At 37.5% G+C, this 18,304-nt stretch overlaps 1 protein-coding gene across 2 annotated transcripts; it reads right to left on the reverse strand.

The window, feature by feature from the left end:
* Nucleotides 1–18: 18 nt before the first annotated feature.
* On the reverse strand, nt 19–18,230 carry ccar2 (cell cycle and apoptosis regulator 2). Of its 2 annotated transcripts, XM_079599128.1 has the most exons (19): nt 18,092–18,196; nt 17,793–17,822; nt 17,608–17,693; nt 17,404–17,518; nt 16,331–16,466; nt 15,952–16,069; nt 14,612–14,752; nt 14,229–14,439; nt 11,715–11,825; nt 10,299–10,462; nt 9,069–9,195; nt 8,855–8,980; nt 8,589–8,726; nt 5,994–6,230; nt 5,768–5,914; nt 4,664–4,772; nt 4,361–4,549; nt 1,249–1,421; nt 19–1,161 (listed from the first exon to the last, which is right to left on the reverse strand). In XM_079599128.1, the coding sequence occupies exons 2-19, from the start codon at nt 17,802–17,804 to the stop codon at nt 1,114–1,116; spliced, it is 2,388 nt and encodes a 795-aa protein (XP_079455254.1). In that variant the 5' UTR covers nt 17,805–17,822; nt 18,092–18,196; the 3' UTR covers nt 19–1,113. The 2 variants fall into 2 exon arrangements, with proteins under 2 accessions (XP_079455254.1, XP_079455255.1); XM_079599129.1 differs by lacking the exon at nt 17,793–17,822 and having other exon boundaries at nt 18,092–18,230.
* Nucleotides 18,231–18,304: the final 74 nt, after the last annotated feature.

The raw sequence follows: 18,304 nt of genomic DNA on the forward strand, positions 1-18,304 counted from the left end.
ATGACAAATACATTATGATTTGATGAACTTATATTTATTGGCCAACTTCATCACTAAACAAAATGTGGTTATTTTTAGTGGATTAAAAAAAATAGACAAAACAAAAAGAAAATATATACATGTATATTACATGTCTTGTGATTTGTTTTTAATTTTACTCAGTCCATTATGACACTTAATTCTCTTTATCCACATCTTGCAATGCAATTGTTCAGAAACAGGTCATTAGAAAATATAAAATGGTCCCTGAGAAAAAGACAAAAATATTTTTTCGCCAATTAAATCCTAAATAAGTCGACATTTTCCTGTTTGCAAACCTTCCAAAATTGTTTCAGACTTTAATTTAATTAAAACGTATTTATTTTCACAATTGTTCATCACAGTAGATTAACAAATAGAGGTTGGGTTGAGTCAGATCCAAACTACTTTAATTGCAAAGGGAGAATTCAGGCAGTATTTCCAGAATAATTGGACTTTCACTATATTTTAGTCTAGACTAAACACTAGACTGACCTCATACGAACACTGAAGAATAATTATGTGGGTGGATGGTTTCAAACAGTAAGGAAATGCTATAGTACACAATAACAAGTATGAAATACAATAAGATCCAATTTGTCCAAAAATAATAATAATTTGTCAAAAAAAATGTGTTGCATGCTTCTTTTCAACCTCTCTTTATCTTAAGTTAAAATCAAAGCAGAGATCTGTAATTTAAAAAAATGGTTTTATAATCACGTAAAAAAAAAAAAAACATTATACCGGATTACGAATAAGTTTTCATATCTGTATCTCTGTTTATGAGATTGTCAGTTTTGTGGATGGATCATACTTTCATAGCTGCCAGAATTCACAAAAAAAAAAATAAAAAAAAAAAAACTAAATAAATAAACCACGTTTCCTTTTCATATTAAGCACATTACATTCTAAAATAAACCAGCAAAACTTTCATTTTTATTAATAAAATCCTTTACAAATGTGTATGTGTATGATAAAAACAACCCTTTTCCCCACACAGAAACAAAACAAAAAACTTTTTTTTAAAGCAAAGAAACTAATTTTTCTTTTATTCTGCTCGGCCCAAACACTATTGCATCGGCATCCGATGGGGCTCTACACCTTCTCATCCTTTCCTCCATTCGCAGTTGTAACGGCTGTCGTCTAAACAGTAAAAACATAATATATTATTAACACAAATCTGTCAGATTATAAAGTCTAAACTGCATATAAAGCACTCAAGGACGTCACCTGATCGACCATCCTCTGCATCTTCTCAATGACAGAGGTCATCTGACCGGTGTTTTCTCTCAAACTCTTCTCGTATGTTTTGTTGAGCGTCTCGGCTTTCTCCAGTTTCTTCTTGAGCTCTTTCTGTTGGCCCTGCTCCAGTTCATTAGCGGCCTGTCTCGCTTCTGCTGCTTCTGAATCACACACACAGTGAAACACACCAAAGACGTCAACGTTTTAAATGCATTAAAACTTGAGCATGAATATGATGGCAGAAATAAAGCATTACAAAATGAGAGGCTTAATGCATTACAGTTAGATTCGATTCTATATCGATTAATTGCGATTACATGACACCTGACATGGATTTCGGTAAGTTGTACTGTAGGGCTAGCCTGGAAATCCAGACCTAAATCTGAAAGAATAATGGTCTGGTGTCGATTAATGAAAACCGGCCAGCTCGAGTCGAGGGGCGGCACCAAGCATGCATTTGAAAATCTCACTGCACGCAATTGGCTAACACTACGACCAATCACAACAATACACGGGGTGATGTATCACTAAGCCCCATGCGCTCAGTGTTGCCAACTTAGCACCTTTGTCGCTATATTTAGCGAGTATTCAGACCCCTCTAGCGACACATTTTCAAAAAAGCGACTAGCGACAAATCTAACGATTTTTTCTGGTGATATTGGTGACTTTTGGAGACTCTCTGACGTGAAAGCACATATCGTTCATACTCTTCTCAACGAGCAGCGGGTGCTATCGCGGTGAATCGCGCATGTGCGGGAAGCCGCCGCTGTGTTGCCAACTTAGCGCCTTTGTTGCTATTTTTAGCGACTTTTCAGACCCCGATTTTTTTGCTTTCTCCATAATTTAGTTTGACCATTTTAAGTTCATTTCTTTCTTGTGCTTATTACTTAATACTCACTATCACGGAGCTTTAGTTCATCCGGTTCAACTCTCTCAATTCAGATAAATATCCACATAGGCCTATAAAAAAAATGTAGTCATTCACTAGGCCTATATCATAGCTATTCATATTGTCTGACAAAAATAATATATAGGAAATAAGTACAGCTTTATTTTACATTCGGCTAGGGCTGTAAACGATTAATCGCGATTAATCTAATCCAAAATAAAAGTTTGTGTTTACATAATATATGTGTGTGTATTGTGGATAATTATTTTGTATTTATAAATACACACACATGCATGTATATATTTGAGAAATATTTGCATTTATATAATGCATATATATTTTTATATGATTTATATTATATATAAATAGAACTATTTTATATATAAATGACACATTTTTCTTAAATATATACAGTACATGCATGTGTGTCTATTTATATACAGTATACAAAATAATTATACACAGTACACACACATATATTATGGAAACACAAACTTTTATCTTGAATTCGATTAATCGCGATTAATCGTTTACAGCCCTACATTCGGCTATATATAATATAATATAATATTGCCGAATAAATACAGTACGTGAGCATTCATTTAGAGAGAAAACAGGCCAAAAAAAAAAAGAGACAAGTATGACGCGATGACGTCACGAATATGCTAATTGACGCATGACGTCATCTAGCGACTTTTAGGGACGGCGTTAGCTACTTTCCTTTGAAAATAGTTGGCAACACTGCATGTCCTTAGCTACCAGCGGAGTAGTGGGAAGTTCGGATCATTTTACTGACTTGGATCTTTGAATCTCGTTCAGCAAAATGAACGAATCTTTTATCGAGTAATTTCGTTCATTTCAGCAGAATAACTAAAATGTCATGTTAAATAGCCCAACACATCTAGTACTTAAAGTAAAAAGTGGGTCCAACTTAAGTCTAGGCTATTGCAGTCTGTTAATGCACCTCACCTCCTGAACCACGGCGATCTTTCTTTTGCAACTTCAAATGTATCACGTCTACTCAGTTCCCGCCTCTCGTGTCTATCTTTGGGTTCGAACTTGAGCGGAGCTAACTGGTAGATTATACTTTTGCCGTATCCGGCCGGCAAAACAGCAAAAACTTAATTCTTGCAAAGGAACGATTCGAGCGCCGTCTTCTGTTCCTCATTTTGAGATAAAGGCAAGTCAAAATTTTTCATTGTAGCGCCCAAAGCCGTTTCAAACAACTGGTGTTCATCCACAGCCATCTTGCAATGTTTACTAATGACTAATGTCATCTCGCCTCTGGCCCGCTTATATCAGATAACCTGATGTGATTGGTGCAGCTCAGATAGAGGGGCATATTTAATGAGCATTATTACTCGACACCAGAGTGAACTCGCTGAGCAAAGTCAAATTGTGCTCTCGCGAGAACTCTGGATTTCCAGGGTAATTGTACTGTATCTTTCAACGTACATTCTGATGTTCATTCATGTTTATTAGGTGCTATAACTAGTAGTAAAGCGGAAGAGTTGATCGGTTCACGTGCCGCTTGAACTGATGCGCTACAGCGATCCGTCACGCCACATTAAAGAGTTTATTGTTTGAATTTCGTGATAAAATTGACAGTAACAGCACAAAGCTGATTGCGATTTATATGATGGGAGGAGCGTTACAATGTTCACTTATCAACTGAAACAGCACAGACTGAAAGATCAATTTTGGGGATTTAAAGGGATGGTAAAATGCCATTTTCACAAGATGTAAAATAAATCTCTGATGTCCCCAGAGTGTGTGTGTGAAGGTTTAGCTCAAAATACCCCACAGATATTTTTATATAGCATGTTAAAGTTGTCACGTTTTGAGGGTTTGCAAAAACGCACCATTTTGTGCCTGGCCCTTTAAATGCAAATTAGCTACTGCAGAGGGCAGGGTTTCAAGAGCTTGTGTGTGTGTGTGTGTGTGTGTGTGTGTGTGTGTTAGCAGCTGCGATTACCTCACGCAGACACATTAAATTTGTTGTAGTCCTTTTCTTTAAAAGCAAATATCTCCCTTTGCTTTGAACTTTGAGTGTTGTAACTTTGCAGATGTTGTTTATGCTCAAACAGCAACATTACACACTAACTACAGTTAGAAAAGTGAAATCATACTTTACCACCCCTTTAAGAATCAAAATCGATATAAAAATCTGAGAAATGGATATTTTTAAGCCAGCCCTGATTACAGTCTCACCGAGTCTGGATTGCAGCGTGGCGACGCACTTCTCCAGTTCCCGCTGGGCTGTTTTGCTGCTCTCCAGCGACTGCAGCAGGTTTGGCAGGTTAATGACGTTCCCTCTGTAGTTCATCATATCTGTGGCGTTTGAGCGACGGCCCGACGCGCGCTCTTTGCATGGCTGTCCCGGCAACATCGCTTTATTCCCTGAGAGAAACACGCAATGACATTTTTAGAATGCTATGGAAAAAAATGTGTTTTCATGCATTACCAGATTGCGTAACAGCACACACACACACACACACACACACACACACACACCCTCAGTGCTGATGCTGTCGTCTGTCTGATCACAGTCTGACCAGCGACCGCACAGATTCCTGTAGAGACAAACCCCACCGACCGCAGCCTTTCTGACCAGATCCTGCGCCTGAGGAGAGATGGGAAAGCACTCTTCAGATATACTGTTTTTTACTTATAATCAAAGAATGCAAGTCAGTACAAGTATCTAAACATTTTTAAATCAAGATACATACACAATGACGTATTTCTATTAAGGCTTGTTTTCTGGGAAAAAAAATGTTTTTACTTAGCGCAAAACCTCTTTGGTTTTAAAAAACTACTGTTAGGATTTACTTAAGACTTGATTTGTTTTTCTTTCAGACACAAAATTTTTGGCTGGAGAGTATTTAAATCAATCATGCAAAGTGATTAACATAAGTTTGTGTTAGTCAGTGGTATTTTCAGCTCTATTACTGCCCAAAAAAGCATGTCGTAACCCATTTTGCGCCTGACATGACACTGAACTTGCAAATTCTCAGTAAAACATCAGCGCTTTTATTATTATTATTATTATATCTTAATATGTAATTTTGCTCCTCAAGTAAATGTATCTTGATTTAGGAATTTTTAGATATTTGTATTGGAAAACAGGAAAAAGGTAAAAAACATTTTTTCCCCAAAATAATATGAATATATATGAATAACACAAATTATTATTATTCAAAATATTATTTAATTTAATATTATAAAAAATAAACAAATTAATAAAGAAATATTATATTGTTGTACCGTAAAATAAAGTATTTTGTGATGATAATAATAATATTTTTTTATATGTGTATTAAAATAATTACTATATAATATTAATATACATCAATACAATTATTATATTAGAATATTTTTTGTTTATTATTTTAATAAAGAATTAATATAAGAATTTAAAAATAAATAAATATACTAATATTGCAATAATATTATTTCACTGTAAAATTAAAAAAACAAGCATTTAATAATAATAATAACAACTTTTTACAGACCAACAGTAAAATTACAATACTAACATTTATGTATATTTCTTTGACTTCAAATGTTAAAGCTTTTTTTTGGCAGATTACTAAGAAAGCATCTCCGAGGAAACATCACCTGAGCAGGACTGAGGAACAGGCCGAGAGACAGCAGGATGTTGAGCAGATCTGCTTCTCGAAGACTTCCTGTCAGCTGCCGGTCAAAGAACACCCAGGACAGAAGCACCTTACGAGGAATCTCAGCTGTCCAGCCCTGAGGACAGTCCTTCAAGCACACAGAAACAGACGTCAGAGGACAAACACACACATGTGGCTCAGATCCGAGCAGAAACGCGAGCTCTTACGCCGTCTTTGGACGTCTGAGTGTCTGAGGCGCTGCTGCTCTGCCCGTCTCCTCCTGCGCCCGCAGTTTTACTCTCTTTTACAGCCTCACACTGTTTTTCATCTGGTTCAGTATCATCCATCAGAATCACGTCATCAGCGTCTAGCTCCTCATCCTTCTCTTTGAGTTTTTTCTTCTTCGCATCGATCAATCCTTTCTTTTTTCCCGGCTGTTTGTCTGATGTTTTGGGCTCATCCTCCTTAAGAGAGAAAAAGTTACTGGATTTTCATGCTCTATTTACATAAACAGTTGATGTTCTACACACAGCAGTGTCCAAAAGTGATGTCTGGAGGGGATATTTGTTTTTAATGACCCAACACGTTTATTTAAAACACTTAACTTGGTTAAGGTATTTATGTGACTAAATTATTTGGTAATAAAGGCAATAGACTGTCAATGGAGGGACAGAAAGCGCTCAGATTTCATCAAAAAGATCTTCATTTGTGTTCTGAAGATGAACGAAGGTTTGGAACGACACGAGGGTGAGGAATTAATGACTGAGTTTTCATTTTAGGGTGGATTATATCTTTAACTTGATGTACTAAAATAAAAATGAATAAAAACTACATAAACATTTTCAAAAAATCTAATAATAATAAATAAAAAAATTACAACAAAAACAGAAAATCTAAAAATAAAAACTAATTCAAAATATGAATAAAAACTGTAGAGATGCACCGATTACAGTTTTCTAGGCCGATTCCGATTTTTCATTGAGTTTGACCAGCCGATACCGATAGCCATTCAGTTTTTCTAACCACTTTACAGCACACACAAATATTTTTTTTCCATATTTTTTTAATAAAACACCATATACTTTTACCCAAACTGAATAACAAAAACAAGTTTAAATGGGTACAAGTTTAAATTTTCTGTGAATATTTTTGTGTCTTCATTTTCTTTTCTGACAGCCTACTCCAGTTCTTGTTAAAACACACTAGACATAAACATTTTGGGCACTTTTTGTTTAAAAGGCTAATTATTTTGTCCATTAAAAGTGTGCTTTCACTTTAGCCCCTTTTTTAATAATAAAATCCCGGGAAATTGCCGCAAAATTGCCAGAGTGCCTTCTGTGTGAACGGCATCGATCCCGGGTTGGTGACCTAGTAACATTGCCGGGATCAGTCCCGGAACGCGCCCTGTGTGAACAAAAGCCAGGATCATTGCCTAAGGGGTGTGTCGTAGTGACGGCGCACGTGCCATCGCACGACTCTAGAAAGTTTGTGTTCGTCGTCAACAAAGAAAGAACGAAAAAATGTCTGCAAACTGGAACGAAGCAGAGACCAGGAGCTCCTCACTATCCACGCTGAAGCTGAGAGCGCTCGCCAACTCTGTGGAACGGTACGCGATGCGTTAGTGTACATGTTTCTCGAAGCGTACGACGTTTCACATCTCATCCTGACGTCACGTGTCTTTACGGGATCTTACCGGGATGTGTGTGAACGCACTGACAGATCCCAGAAAATCACTAGCAGTGTGAATGAACCAAAATCAAACGATCCCGGGACAAATCCCAGGTCACATTATACGTGTATTTTCCGGAATCTCTGTGTGAAAGGGGCTTTTAATTGAGCGTGAGCAGCGCAGCAAAAATAGACGCCGAAACTCACGCTTCACTGCTGCTCACGCGACGCTCATGCGCTGCTCCCGGTGTGATCGCACTCATTGATTAACATGTACGCCGAAAAAAATACGCGTCGCTCACGCTTGCGGTGTGAAACGGCCGTAATTCACGAGGTTTCCTACATGTGCGTTCCGTGTGCATGTGCGATGCTGATGTTGCGCGATGTTAATCATGCGGCGCCTGAGTGCATTTGACCGGCATAAAATCGGCACGTCAGACCGGCCGGTCGGCGATCATGGACAATCACGTGAAAATCGGCCAATTCTGGTCACCAGCCGATCAATCGGTGCATCTCTAATAGGGCTGTCACTTTTGTGAAAAAATCCTTTTCGATTTTCGAGACATAAGTGTTCATTGAATCGATTGTAAAATCGATTTTCCATGTCTAAAGACGTTTCCATTTTCAACGCCAAATATAAGGCAATCCACGGACAACTAACAGGCATTAGGACGAACGTAAAGAGGGCGCTTGAGACACACAATATTTCTGATGATTTATTGGCATGAAATTTCGTGTACAATTACAAACAGGAGTGTAACATTCTCGAAAAGCAGAGTGGACTGCCATAACATCAATGAAAAACATTACTGCAGGCTTTAACATGGACTGTGCGGTTCAATGGCTGAGCCATTCAATAGGCTACAGATAGCGCGAGACGTTTTGTTGCTGGGTCGACCAAGCGGTACGTGCGCACGCCGCGGTCAAAGTTCAATCGCGCAAATCGCGTTGTATCTGAAGCGCAACGCTGAACCTAGTTCCGCGCATTATGCGTCCTGAAAGCCGTTAAAATCGATTCCCTATTTTCATTTTCGAAACTTGTGTTGGTTGGTCTGATTGATGGTGCAATCGATTTTCGAACAAAAAGTGACAGCCCTGATCTCTAATAGTATGGCAATGGCACTAAAATATCACTGGCATGAGGTGTAGTGTACCATGGGAGTGCTGTTGTCGTCTTTGCCGCCGGTCAGCGGGACACTGGGATCCTGAGGCAGACGGCAGAGACACTGATACAGCTGAAGCCCAAAATCCCTCTGGAGCATCTCGCTGAACATCTCCGCCATCAAGCTGACCTGATGCAGAACACGAGACACAGAAGCTCAGGGAGTTACATCATGTCTGAGCCAGTTTACTACACATACTATTTGCTTTATTAATAGTTTCAAATTTGCTGCATTTAACTGCATGCGTACGCACACACCTCACAGCTGTCTCGTGTCTGAAGGCTCTGAGGCTCCAGCATTGACGACAGAGACACGACAGACAGACTCAGTCCATCGGAGGGGTGAAAAACCACAGACGGACCTTCAGAGAGCAACAAATCATCCTGGAAGACAGGAAAGAAAACAGACACGCTAGAAGACATCTCTGACGTGATTTTTTTTTGACGTGAGCATGATTGCGGTCAGTAGTACCAGCTGTTTTTGTTGCAGTTTTGCCCAGTCTTCTTCTGCTGGCTCTAGATTCCACACATCTGGCAACAACACCACAACGGTCTCCATTTTATCTCCTGAAAGATATCTCAGCTCCGCCATCTTGTACCTTTGGAGAGGGAGAAAGATATTAAGAGGCATTTACGGGAAATGAGCATATTACTAATGAATATGTAAAAGACACAAGGTGACATACTTCTATCATTTATCAAACAAATTTGTATTCATATTTTCAAACATTTATCTAAAATAAAATTTAAAAGAGAACATATACTACTGGCGTTTGAAAATTTCGAGTCGGTAAGATATTTTTTATGTTTTAGAAAGAAGTCTCTTCTGTTCACCAAAGCTGGATTTATTTGATTACCTATATTTAAATTAGGGCTGTTAAACGATTATATATATATATATATATATATATATATATATATATATATATATATATATATATATAAATACACACACACATGCTTGTATATATTTAAGAAATATTTGCATGTATATACTGTATATAGATTTATATATCATTTATATTATATATATAAATGTTTTATATATAAATAACAAATTTTTCTTAAATATATACATGCACGCGTGTGTATTTATATATACAAAATAATAATACACAATACACACATTTATTATGTAAACACAAACTTTTATTTTGGATGCGATTAATCATGATTAATAGTTTCACAGCCCTAATTTAAACTAATTTATTCCTGTGATCAAAGCTGAATTTTCAGCATCATTACTCCAGTCTTCAGTGTCACATGATCCTTAAGAAATTATTTTAATATGCTGATTTGTTGCTCAAGAATTATTATTATTATCAATGTTGAAAACAGTTGTGCTGGCTTAACATTTTTGTGAAAAACCATAATCTTTTTTTCAGGATTCTTTGATGAATAAAAAGTTTAAAAGAACAGCATTTATATGAAATATAATCTTTTGTAACATTATAAATGTCTTTACTTTCACTTTTGATGAAATTAAATCTTCCTTGCTGAATAAAAGTATTACGGTAATCTCTTTGAAGAAGAAAAAAAATCTTACTGAACCCAAACTTCAGAACACATTTTTTTAAAGGAATTTTCTACATACGAAACTTCAGAAACGTACAAATGCATAGTTGAAGCAAAGTAAAAATGAATACACTTTGGCAAGCAACATAACTGGATTAAAGTGAAATTAAAAGTGAAATCTACAGACCACTGCGTGCAGGCTGAGAGATCTACAGAGGTTTGCTCCTTTATGCAGCGGACTGCAGTCTTGACCAGCGTCGCGCTGTCCTTTACTGGGTTCGCTCCGTCAGCTTCGGGTGACCAGAGGCCTCCTGGGAGACGCAGTTCACCTCCACTCTCCACCAACATGAACTACACCACAGAGAAAGAACAAATCAACATAAAGGAGAATGTAACATATTAATGAGGGATACAGAATATTCAGTACAGCAGTGGTTCTCATCAAGCTTTTTGACTCAAAGTCCCACTGTTGTCCATTTATGCCTTTTTTAAAAGTCTCAATTTCGTTTTTGGGCTCTACTAAAATAGGGTTTCATGCTTGAATGTAAAAAAAAAAAAAACTCCTCATATTCTCTATTGTTGCGGCTCCTCTCTTCCCAGTCTATCAGTAACGCTCTGTTTAGTTCCTGTCTCTATGAAGCCCCTCCTTCTGAAAAGCACACTGTGCTCTGATTGGTCGGCTGGATCAGTGTGTTGTGATTGGTCAAGCGCTTTGAGTGTGTTTGGGAAATGTCCCGCCCCTTACCATAACTGCCAGTTTAACACACTACTAACTAACTCAACCAGGCCCCGCCCCTTTATTCTGCGTATTAATTATTTAAATGAGGAATATTGTGACGTGTTTGTTCCCGGAAGAAACTCAAGACTACAATGGAGGCGTTTCAGGAGTTCAGAAACACTGACACTGATATAGAGAAGAACTGGAACTTTGCAGAGCTTTTTCATGTTCATACAGCAACATTACACACTAAAGCATAGTAGGTCCTCATTAATATTAATATTACAACTGGTTGTTGTAATATTAAGTGAATCAATTGGAAGAGGTGCCCTGGTTGAGAATCAATGATGTAGATGGAACTTGATTTTTTTTAATATTAGGATTTGATTGGAAAATGAGAGTAGGCTGAGATATTATTGCTTAATACTATTTATTCCACATATAAAGCCTTGATTACATCAGTCAGAAAGAAAAGTCAACCAGAAGTCAATATTAAAGATTATGTCTTTAATATTATAATAATAATATAATATATAATGTTTATTCCTAATCTAGTTTAGTCTAATTTTATTCCTAAAAAAAAATTTGAACATGGTTTTATCCAATCAGTTCTGAAAACGTATGCAAATGAGTGCATATTTAATCAGATAATGCCTGATTTGCATACTTCAACTTAACCGAAAACTTGTAATGTAAAATAACTATCTTAATGTAGTGTGATTAAACTACTGGGTAAGTTTAGTGATCTCTATCAGTTAATATTTCTACCTAATTGACCTGTGGTGTCCGCAAAGAGTCCATTTTGATTTCACTCTGGTGTGTTTTTAAGGAACGACAGCAGTTCAGTAGCTTCATGGGACGTCCTGTAAGCTAAGATGTTCTTACTTTGAGAAGTGTAGTGGGATGTACTGCCTCCTTCTGTGTCTGACCGTCCTTTGAGAGGTTGCAACACTGTGAATACAAGTCCTCAAGGCACGGCATAGAAAACAACAGAACCTGCAGAGAAAACAGAGCAATGCATTCAGGAGAATAGCCATTGTTGGGGTAGAGCCGGGCGTGCCAGTGCGTGCCAGTCGCGTTTCCACTGTCACTTCCGGGGCTTGATCGGGGCTTACTCAGGATTTTCTGGCACGTCGAATTTCTGGTCCAAAGCGGGCCAGCTCGGGATAGAGGAGTGGTTACGAACAGAGGCGGAGTTTACCTGAGTCTGGAGATTCAGCATTAAAGACTTAATTTACTTTAAATAATTTACCTCAATTAAACTCACTTCATGTTTGATTCTGTTTGTGATCCGATGTGGATTCTGATCACCGTATAAGTTAGAAATATTTATAGGCTACCCGATGCAAAATTCTATGCACGCTAACCATTACCATAGTAAATATGGACGCTTGAAGAAATCAGACAAATCATAAATAGCGATCACAATCATGTTTTTATTTTATCTCTTATTATGTCTACGGTCTCTTTATACCGGACTATCATAAAATAAAGCAACTTTTTTTCCGGAAGCTTCCTCTGTTTCTCTGGCTTAAAACATCTGTAGCCTACTGGGAGTCGAGAGAGTGCTAAAGCTCCTCAGGTCGTATTTTTTGGTGGCATATTTGTAGAAATTATCCTTCTTTCTAAATGTGATGTAGCCTAAATATGTCCTGTAACTACCAGATAAACTGAAACAGCCTCGACTGAATAAGTAAGTGTGTCCTCTTTCTTTTGTCAAATAGACCTAACGGTAGCCTAATTTATTTTTGTGTGACTAATGTGCAATTTTGACATTAATTAATTAATTTTGATCAATGTATCACTTTTTATTGTAAACCTGTGGTAAAACATCGATGCTTGGGTTTTAAATATTCAAGTAAACAACAAAAAAGCCAGCAAACGGTCACATTTATCATGTTTCTTTTGCGATCACGCGGTTTCCAGTGATTTCTTTCTGATAGTTTTCTGATAAAACTTCCATTTGTTGGTGAAATGATGGGTTAGTGTGACGTTGTTCCAGAGAGGCGTGTTTTAGTGAAGCGCTGTAGAGCTTCTGGCCCGACAGTGGAAACGCAGGCCCGGTGCTTCTGGCCCGAGGCTATTAGCCCAACACGGCCCGTTTAAAGCCCTTGCTCGCACTGGCCCGACAGTGGAAACGCGGCTATTGTAACGCCCGTTTCACACATACTCCGTTTGCAGTGTGTTTGCGGTGCGTATTTTTTTCCGTTCCCATGTTAACAGGTTAGAGCTTTCACACTGCACACGGATGCGGTCCGGCGATCCGTTCCAGTTGCGGTGCGTATACAGCAGTGCAGCGATCGTTTACGCACAGAGTCTATTTTCTGCTGTGCTGCACCGCACTGCAGCGTATTGTTCACATTGAAATAAATATAGATTGACAAGAAACTGTAATAATTTGATCATATAGCTACTCATAATTACAGTTAATGTGTTCTACATTTACTAAATTACAGGATCAAGAAATTAAAAACGTTTTAAACGAGAATATAAATATAGGCCTATATTATTGCTGCATGTTGTTCTATTTAAACATGAATATGTAGGCCTACTGTGTTGCCCTTTTTATTTATTTTGTTTATCGTCACATTCAACCTTCATGTCATGCGAATTTATTAAATGTAAATTAACATCTGAATATGTGTTGTAGCCTATATCTGAATTCATAAGTAAATCATATTATATAGTTTTATTTTTGAATATACAGAAGTTAAACAAGGTGTAATTATAAGTTTGTTATAGCTAGTTATAATTAATTTTGACTATGTAATTGTAAATCAAAATGTTTAACTTTTTGGTGCTACAGCCAGCCTTATTTATAGCAGAGGAAAAATACTTGTTTTAATGTAGTGGCATGTACTAACAATAATTAATATATCAAATGTTAATTTCCAAAAAGGTCTTTTGTCTTCTGGGGGCTAGCCCTCTCTTCCGGTTCTTTTTTTTTTTCAGTCTTAAAATATGCATTTATAATCAGTATTATTTATACATTTGTATTCTAATTTAAAATATATGTGTATTATATCTTAGCAACAGATAGGCCCATAGCGCGATAGCTTTTCTTCTGTCAACAACTCGAACTAAAACAAAGAATCACAATGATTAAAATTCATTTCATACTGTTGTAATGTCTGTAACAATGTCAAAGTTAAAGTTTGGATTTAAAATCAAAATTACTTAGCCTACCCATTTTTTATTTTGTGACACAGAAACTACGTATCAGTAGCGCACTGGAAACGCAGCATATGTGAAAGTACTATAGCGCGTGCTGCTCCAGTAACGCACACGCACTGCAACACGCACCGCAAACGCACTGCAAACGGAGTATGTGTGAAACGGGCGTGAGTCTTGTATGGCCACATGATTAAAAAAAATAACAACAAAAAGAGACCTTTGTACCTTAACAGCGAAAGTGTCATCTGTGGACTCGCAAGCTTCCGCTTTGGTTTCCGTCTGGTTTGATCCGATGTGAAAGTGACACGGTCCTCTCAGAGGAAGGGGCTGGTTGAGCGGGAAGCTCTCGGTCCAGGACAGCTGGAGGTGGAAGAGGTTAGAGGTCAGGTGCAGGTGCGGGTACCGACGCTGAAGCTCCAGATAGCCGCAGGCCTGGCTGAAAAAGTCAAGAGGAAAAGACAATGAGTTTACGGTTCATCACTTCATCAACTCACCACTGGAGGTGGTTGAGGAGAGATCCCCTGATATGATTGTAAAGCGCTTTGGGTGTACAGCAGTTCATTCATTCGTTCATCAGAACGTCCCAGCACTGTTTTCGCCTGACTCACGTGTCCCTGGAGAAACAGGAGAATAGCGGCGCTCTGTGTGTGATTACGGAGCTGCTTTTTTTGGGCACTTCCTCCGCCCTCCATCTTTTGCGTTTTTGGTGCATGGCGTCTGATCCCCACTGCCCTCCGCCACCGTCCTCCCTGAAGGACACACGTCAGCGTGTTAAAAACAGGACCGTCTTCAAGGGCGCTCACACACAAACAACAGATGAGGCGCTTAAATCGGTTCATTTAAACCAAAAATTGGGTAGGAGTATGTGATTGGCATACTAACTTCAATGTTTGGAAGAAAGTACAGTAGAAGTATGCAGAATTAATTCAATAATTTTGTTTCAGAAAAGAAGCATTAAATTGATCAAAAGCGTCAGTAAAGATATTTATAATGTTACATAAGCTTTTATCACAAATTTGATTAACATTCGATTCATCAAAGAATCCTGAACAAATGTATAACGTTGTACACAAATGTATGGAGCAGCACAACTGCTTTTTAACATTTATAATAATCATAAATGTTTCTTGAGCAGCAAATTAGACTTATTTCTGAAGGATCATGTGACACTGAAGTCTGGAGTAATGATGCTAAAAATTCAGCTTTGATCACAGGAATAAATTACAGGTGAAACTCAAAAAATTTGGATATCGTGGAAAAGTTCATTTATTTATTTCAGTAATTCAACTTAAAAGGTGAAACTAATATATTATATAAACTCATTACATGCAAAGTGAGATATTTCAAGCCTTTATTTGTTATCATTTTGATGATTATGGCTTACAGCTTATGAAAACCTTTTCACAATATTCTAATTTTGAATTTGGGGTTTTCATAAGCTTTCAAGTTGAATTACTGAAATAAATGAACTTTTGCACGATATTCAAATTTTTTGAGTTTCACCTTTACATTAAACTATATTCACATAGAATAAAGTCTTTTAAATTGTAATATCTCTCATTACTGTTTTAATGTATTTTTGATTAAATAAATGCAGCCTTGGAAATTTCTAAATTTTTACATTAAATAATCTTACTGACCCCAAAACTGTGAACAAATTTTGTGTGCATATGAATATATGCAATTTACAACAAAACACACTGCATGAACTAATGCATCCAACAATGCAATTTGCAACTTGACCTCACATTTCCAGTCTGATAAATGACCCGGATGTGTCAACCTCTATTTTGACTCATTATTATCAAAAGTTCTATTAAAAAATTATAATAAATTATATGATAACTGGATGCAGTGGGGTCAAGTGACTTCAACAATGCAGCATAATATAGTTTTAAAAATGTTAAAATAACAATATAGACAGACTATACAGGTCATTGTGTCTCACCAGCGTCCACCTCTCCGTCCTCCCATGATCTCAGGGTGTCTCTTGCGTCCTCCACCCCAACCGTCAAACGGGCCGTTCCAGGGCATCTGCTGGTGATGGGACATCTGGATCATCCCACCTGAGACATATCACACAGCGTTCATTATGGACAGCTCCTCACGTCAGTGCTATTTCAGTATTATTCAGCAAACCGGTTCAGACACTGAGAGAAAAGAGGTGATGCTGCAATGTATATTATGAGAAAATGTGTTGTTTTTTTACTTGGATGCATGTAAATCGATGGTAGGAGACTCCAGAACATAATTAGGAGCCTTTAAAATAGCATAATGGGCACTTTATCAAAAGTTTTAGTTAACGATAACAACACTGTGTCACGTACCAGGGTTTGGCTGCATACTGGGAATCAGTGGTGGTATTTTGGGAGATTTCAGCAGGGGTTGAGGTTTGGTCCCTAAAATGCCAGGCTTCATATTGGTCGACATGGACGGCAGCAGCGGAGGAGGAGATTTGAACGGCTGACAGAGAGAAACCCGGAGAAAGAGACCAAAGATCAGACATAACTATAACCTGTTAATTATACACTCATTCATAATACTCTAAAGAAATATGGAGTAACTTTACATGCTTCTAGAAACTAAATATTTCATTTTATTTTAGCAACACACTAAGGCTTTCACTTAACAGATATCACTAGTTAATAAATATATTACAATTATGCCAAACTTAACATTTTGTTCCAATAAAAATAAATAAATTGGGAATACTCAGTTTGCACGGCATTTATAAAATTCCTAAATGTTTCTTGAGCAGCAAATCATCACATTAGAAAGATTTCTGAAGGATCATGTGACACTGAAGACTGGCGTAATGATGCTAAAAACAGGAAATATATTCACATTTTAAATTGTAATAATATTTCACATTATTACTGTTTTTTTTATCAAAGAAATGCAGCCTTGGATGGTAGTGTATGTTTAGTGGAAATCCACATTTCTATGCTCTAAATCAGCCGTTTCTGAGGAAAAGCTAGGGTTATTCTTAATAACATGACCAGGCCGTTGCCAGAAGCCGGTGATTATAGTATATAATGTTTTAAATATGGATATTTTTCTTACAAAAACGCATCGCTCCACTTCAGAAGGCCTTTTATTAACCCACTGGAGTTGTATGGACTACTTTTATGATGGATGGATGGATGCGCTTGCCTTTTTGGCCTTTAAAAAACAAGGTACCATTCACTCTCATTATAAAGCCTTTTTTTAAATACCTCTAAATGTGTTTGGCTTAAAGAAGAAAGTCATATACCACTAGGATGGCTTGAGGGTGAGTAAATTATGGGATCATTTTATATTTTGGGTGAACTAACCCTTTAATGTAAAGAGGGACCAAATATTTCAACAAATTGTAGATTTATATTATACAACAACTTCTTAAGGACATGTTATTACATACCTGTCCGTTCAGGGTCTGGACTTTCTGTGCCGTCCAGCTGATGGGTTTCAGGGGGTCCTGAACCGCTTTCACCAACACTTTCTCACCCACCAGTGGCATTCGACCCACCACAACACTGCAATGCAAACCACAAACCCTCCACTAAACCTCAGATCTCACATCAGATTATGACTGATTCATGCAGAATAAAACAAACACACAAACCTCATTGGGAAATGAACCTCCTGATCCACAATCCCATGATGCTCCTGCATCTGCGTGACCACCCCGGTAAACACACGTTGCCTCATCTAAACACAGAATCATCCATGCGTTTACACAATAAAACATGAGAACGTGTATCGTGTTCTTATGCACAATAATATTGAACATATTCCTATCGTATGTACCTGTGTCTCCATATCAGATTTTCCTTTCTCCTTTGCATGCAAAAGAAAGTATACTGAGTGCTTCGGGACACGTGCGTACACAATATAAATGCATTAATAAAAAATGTGCAATGATTTGTCTGCTTGTTGTGTAACGTTAGGTCAACAGCAGCATGTGTGATATTTACTTCCTACTGCATTAGCATTACAGTAATGGCAGTTTAGTGCGGTTTTCGCGAATCCGCAGATCTTTATTTAAGACGAAACTGTTAGAAGAGATATTAAACAACATGAGGCGACATTTAAAAGGTAAAACTTACTTGTATTTTGTGTTCGTGGTCTTATTTTCCTCTACGTTGATGCTTTTGTTTGTCTGGTATCAGTTCTTCTTCCAACGGGCGTTTCAGGCAGCAGCGCCATCAACCGGTAAGCCAGAGTAACTACAGGTGAAACGCCTTAAACTGCGTTTGGTTGAAAATACAACATCAGAGACCGAACAAAAACTTTCAATGTGACGCAAACATTCATAGATA

Source organism: Phoxinus phoxinus (assembly GCF_949152265.1).
Source record: "Phoxinus phoxinus genome assembly, chromosome: 23".
Taxonomy (NCBI): Eukaryota; Metazoa; Chordata; class Actinopteri; order Cypriniformes; family Leuciscidae; genus Phoxinus; species Phoxinus phoxinus.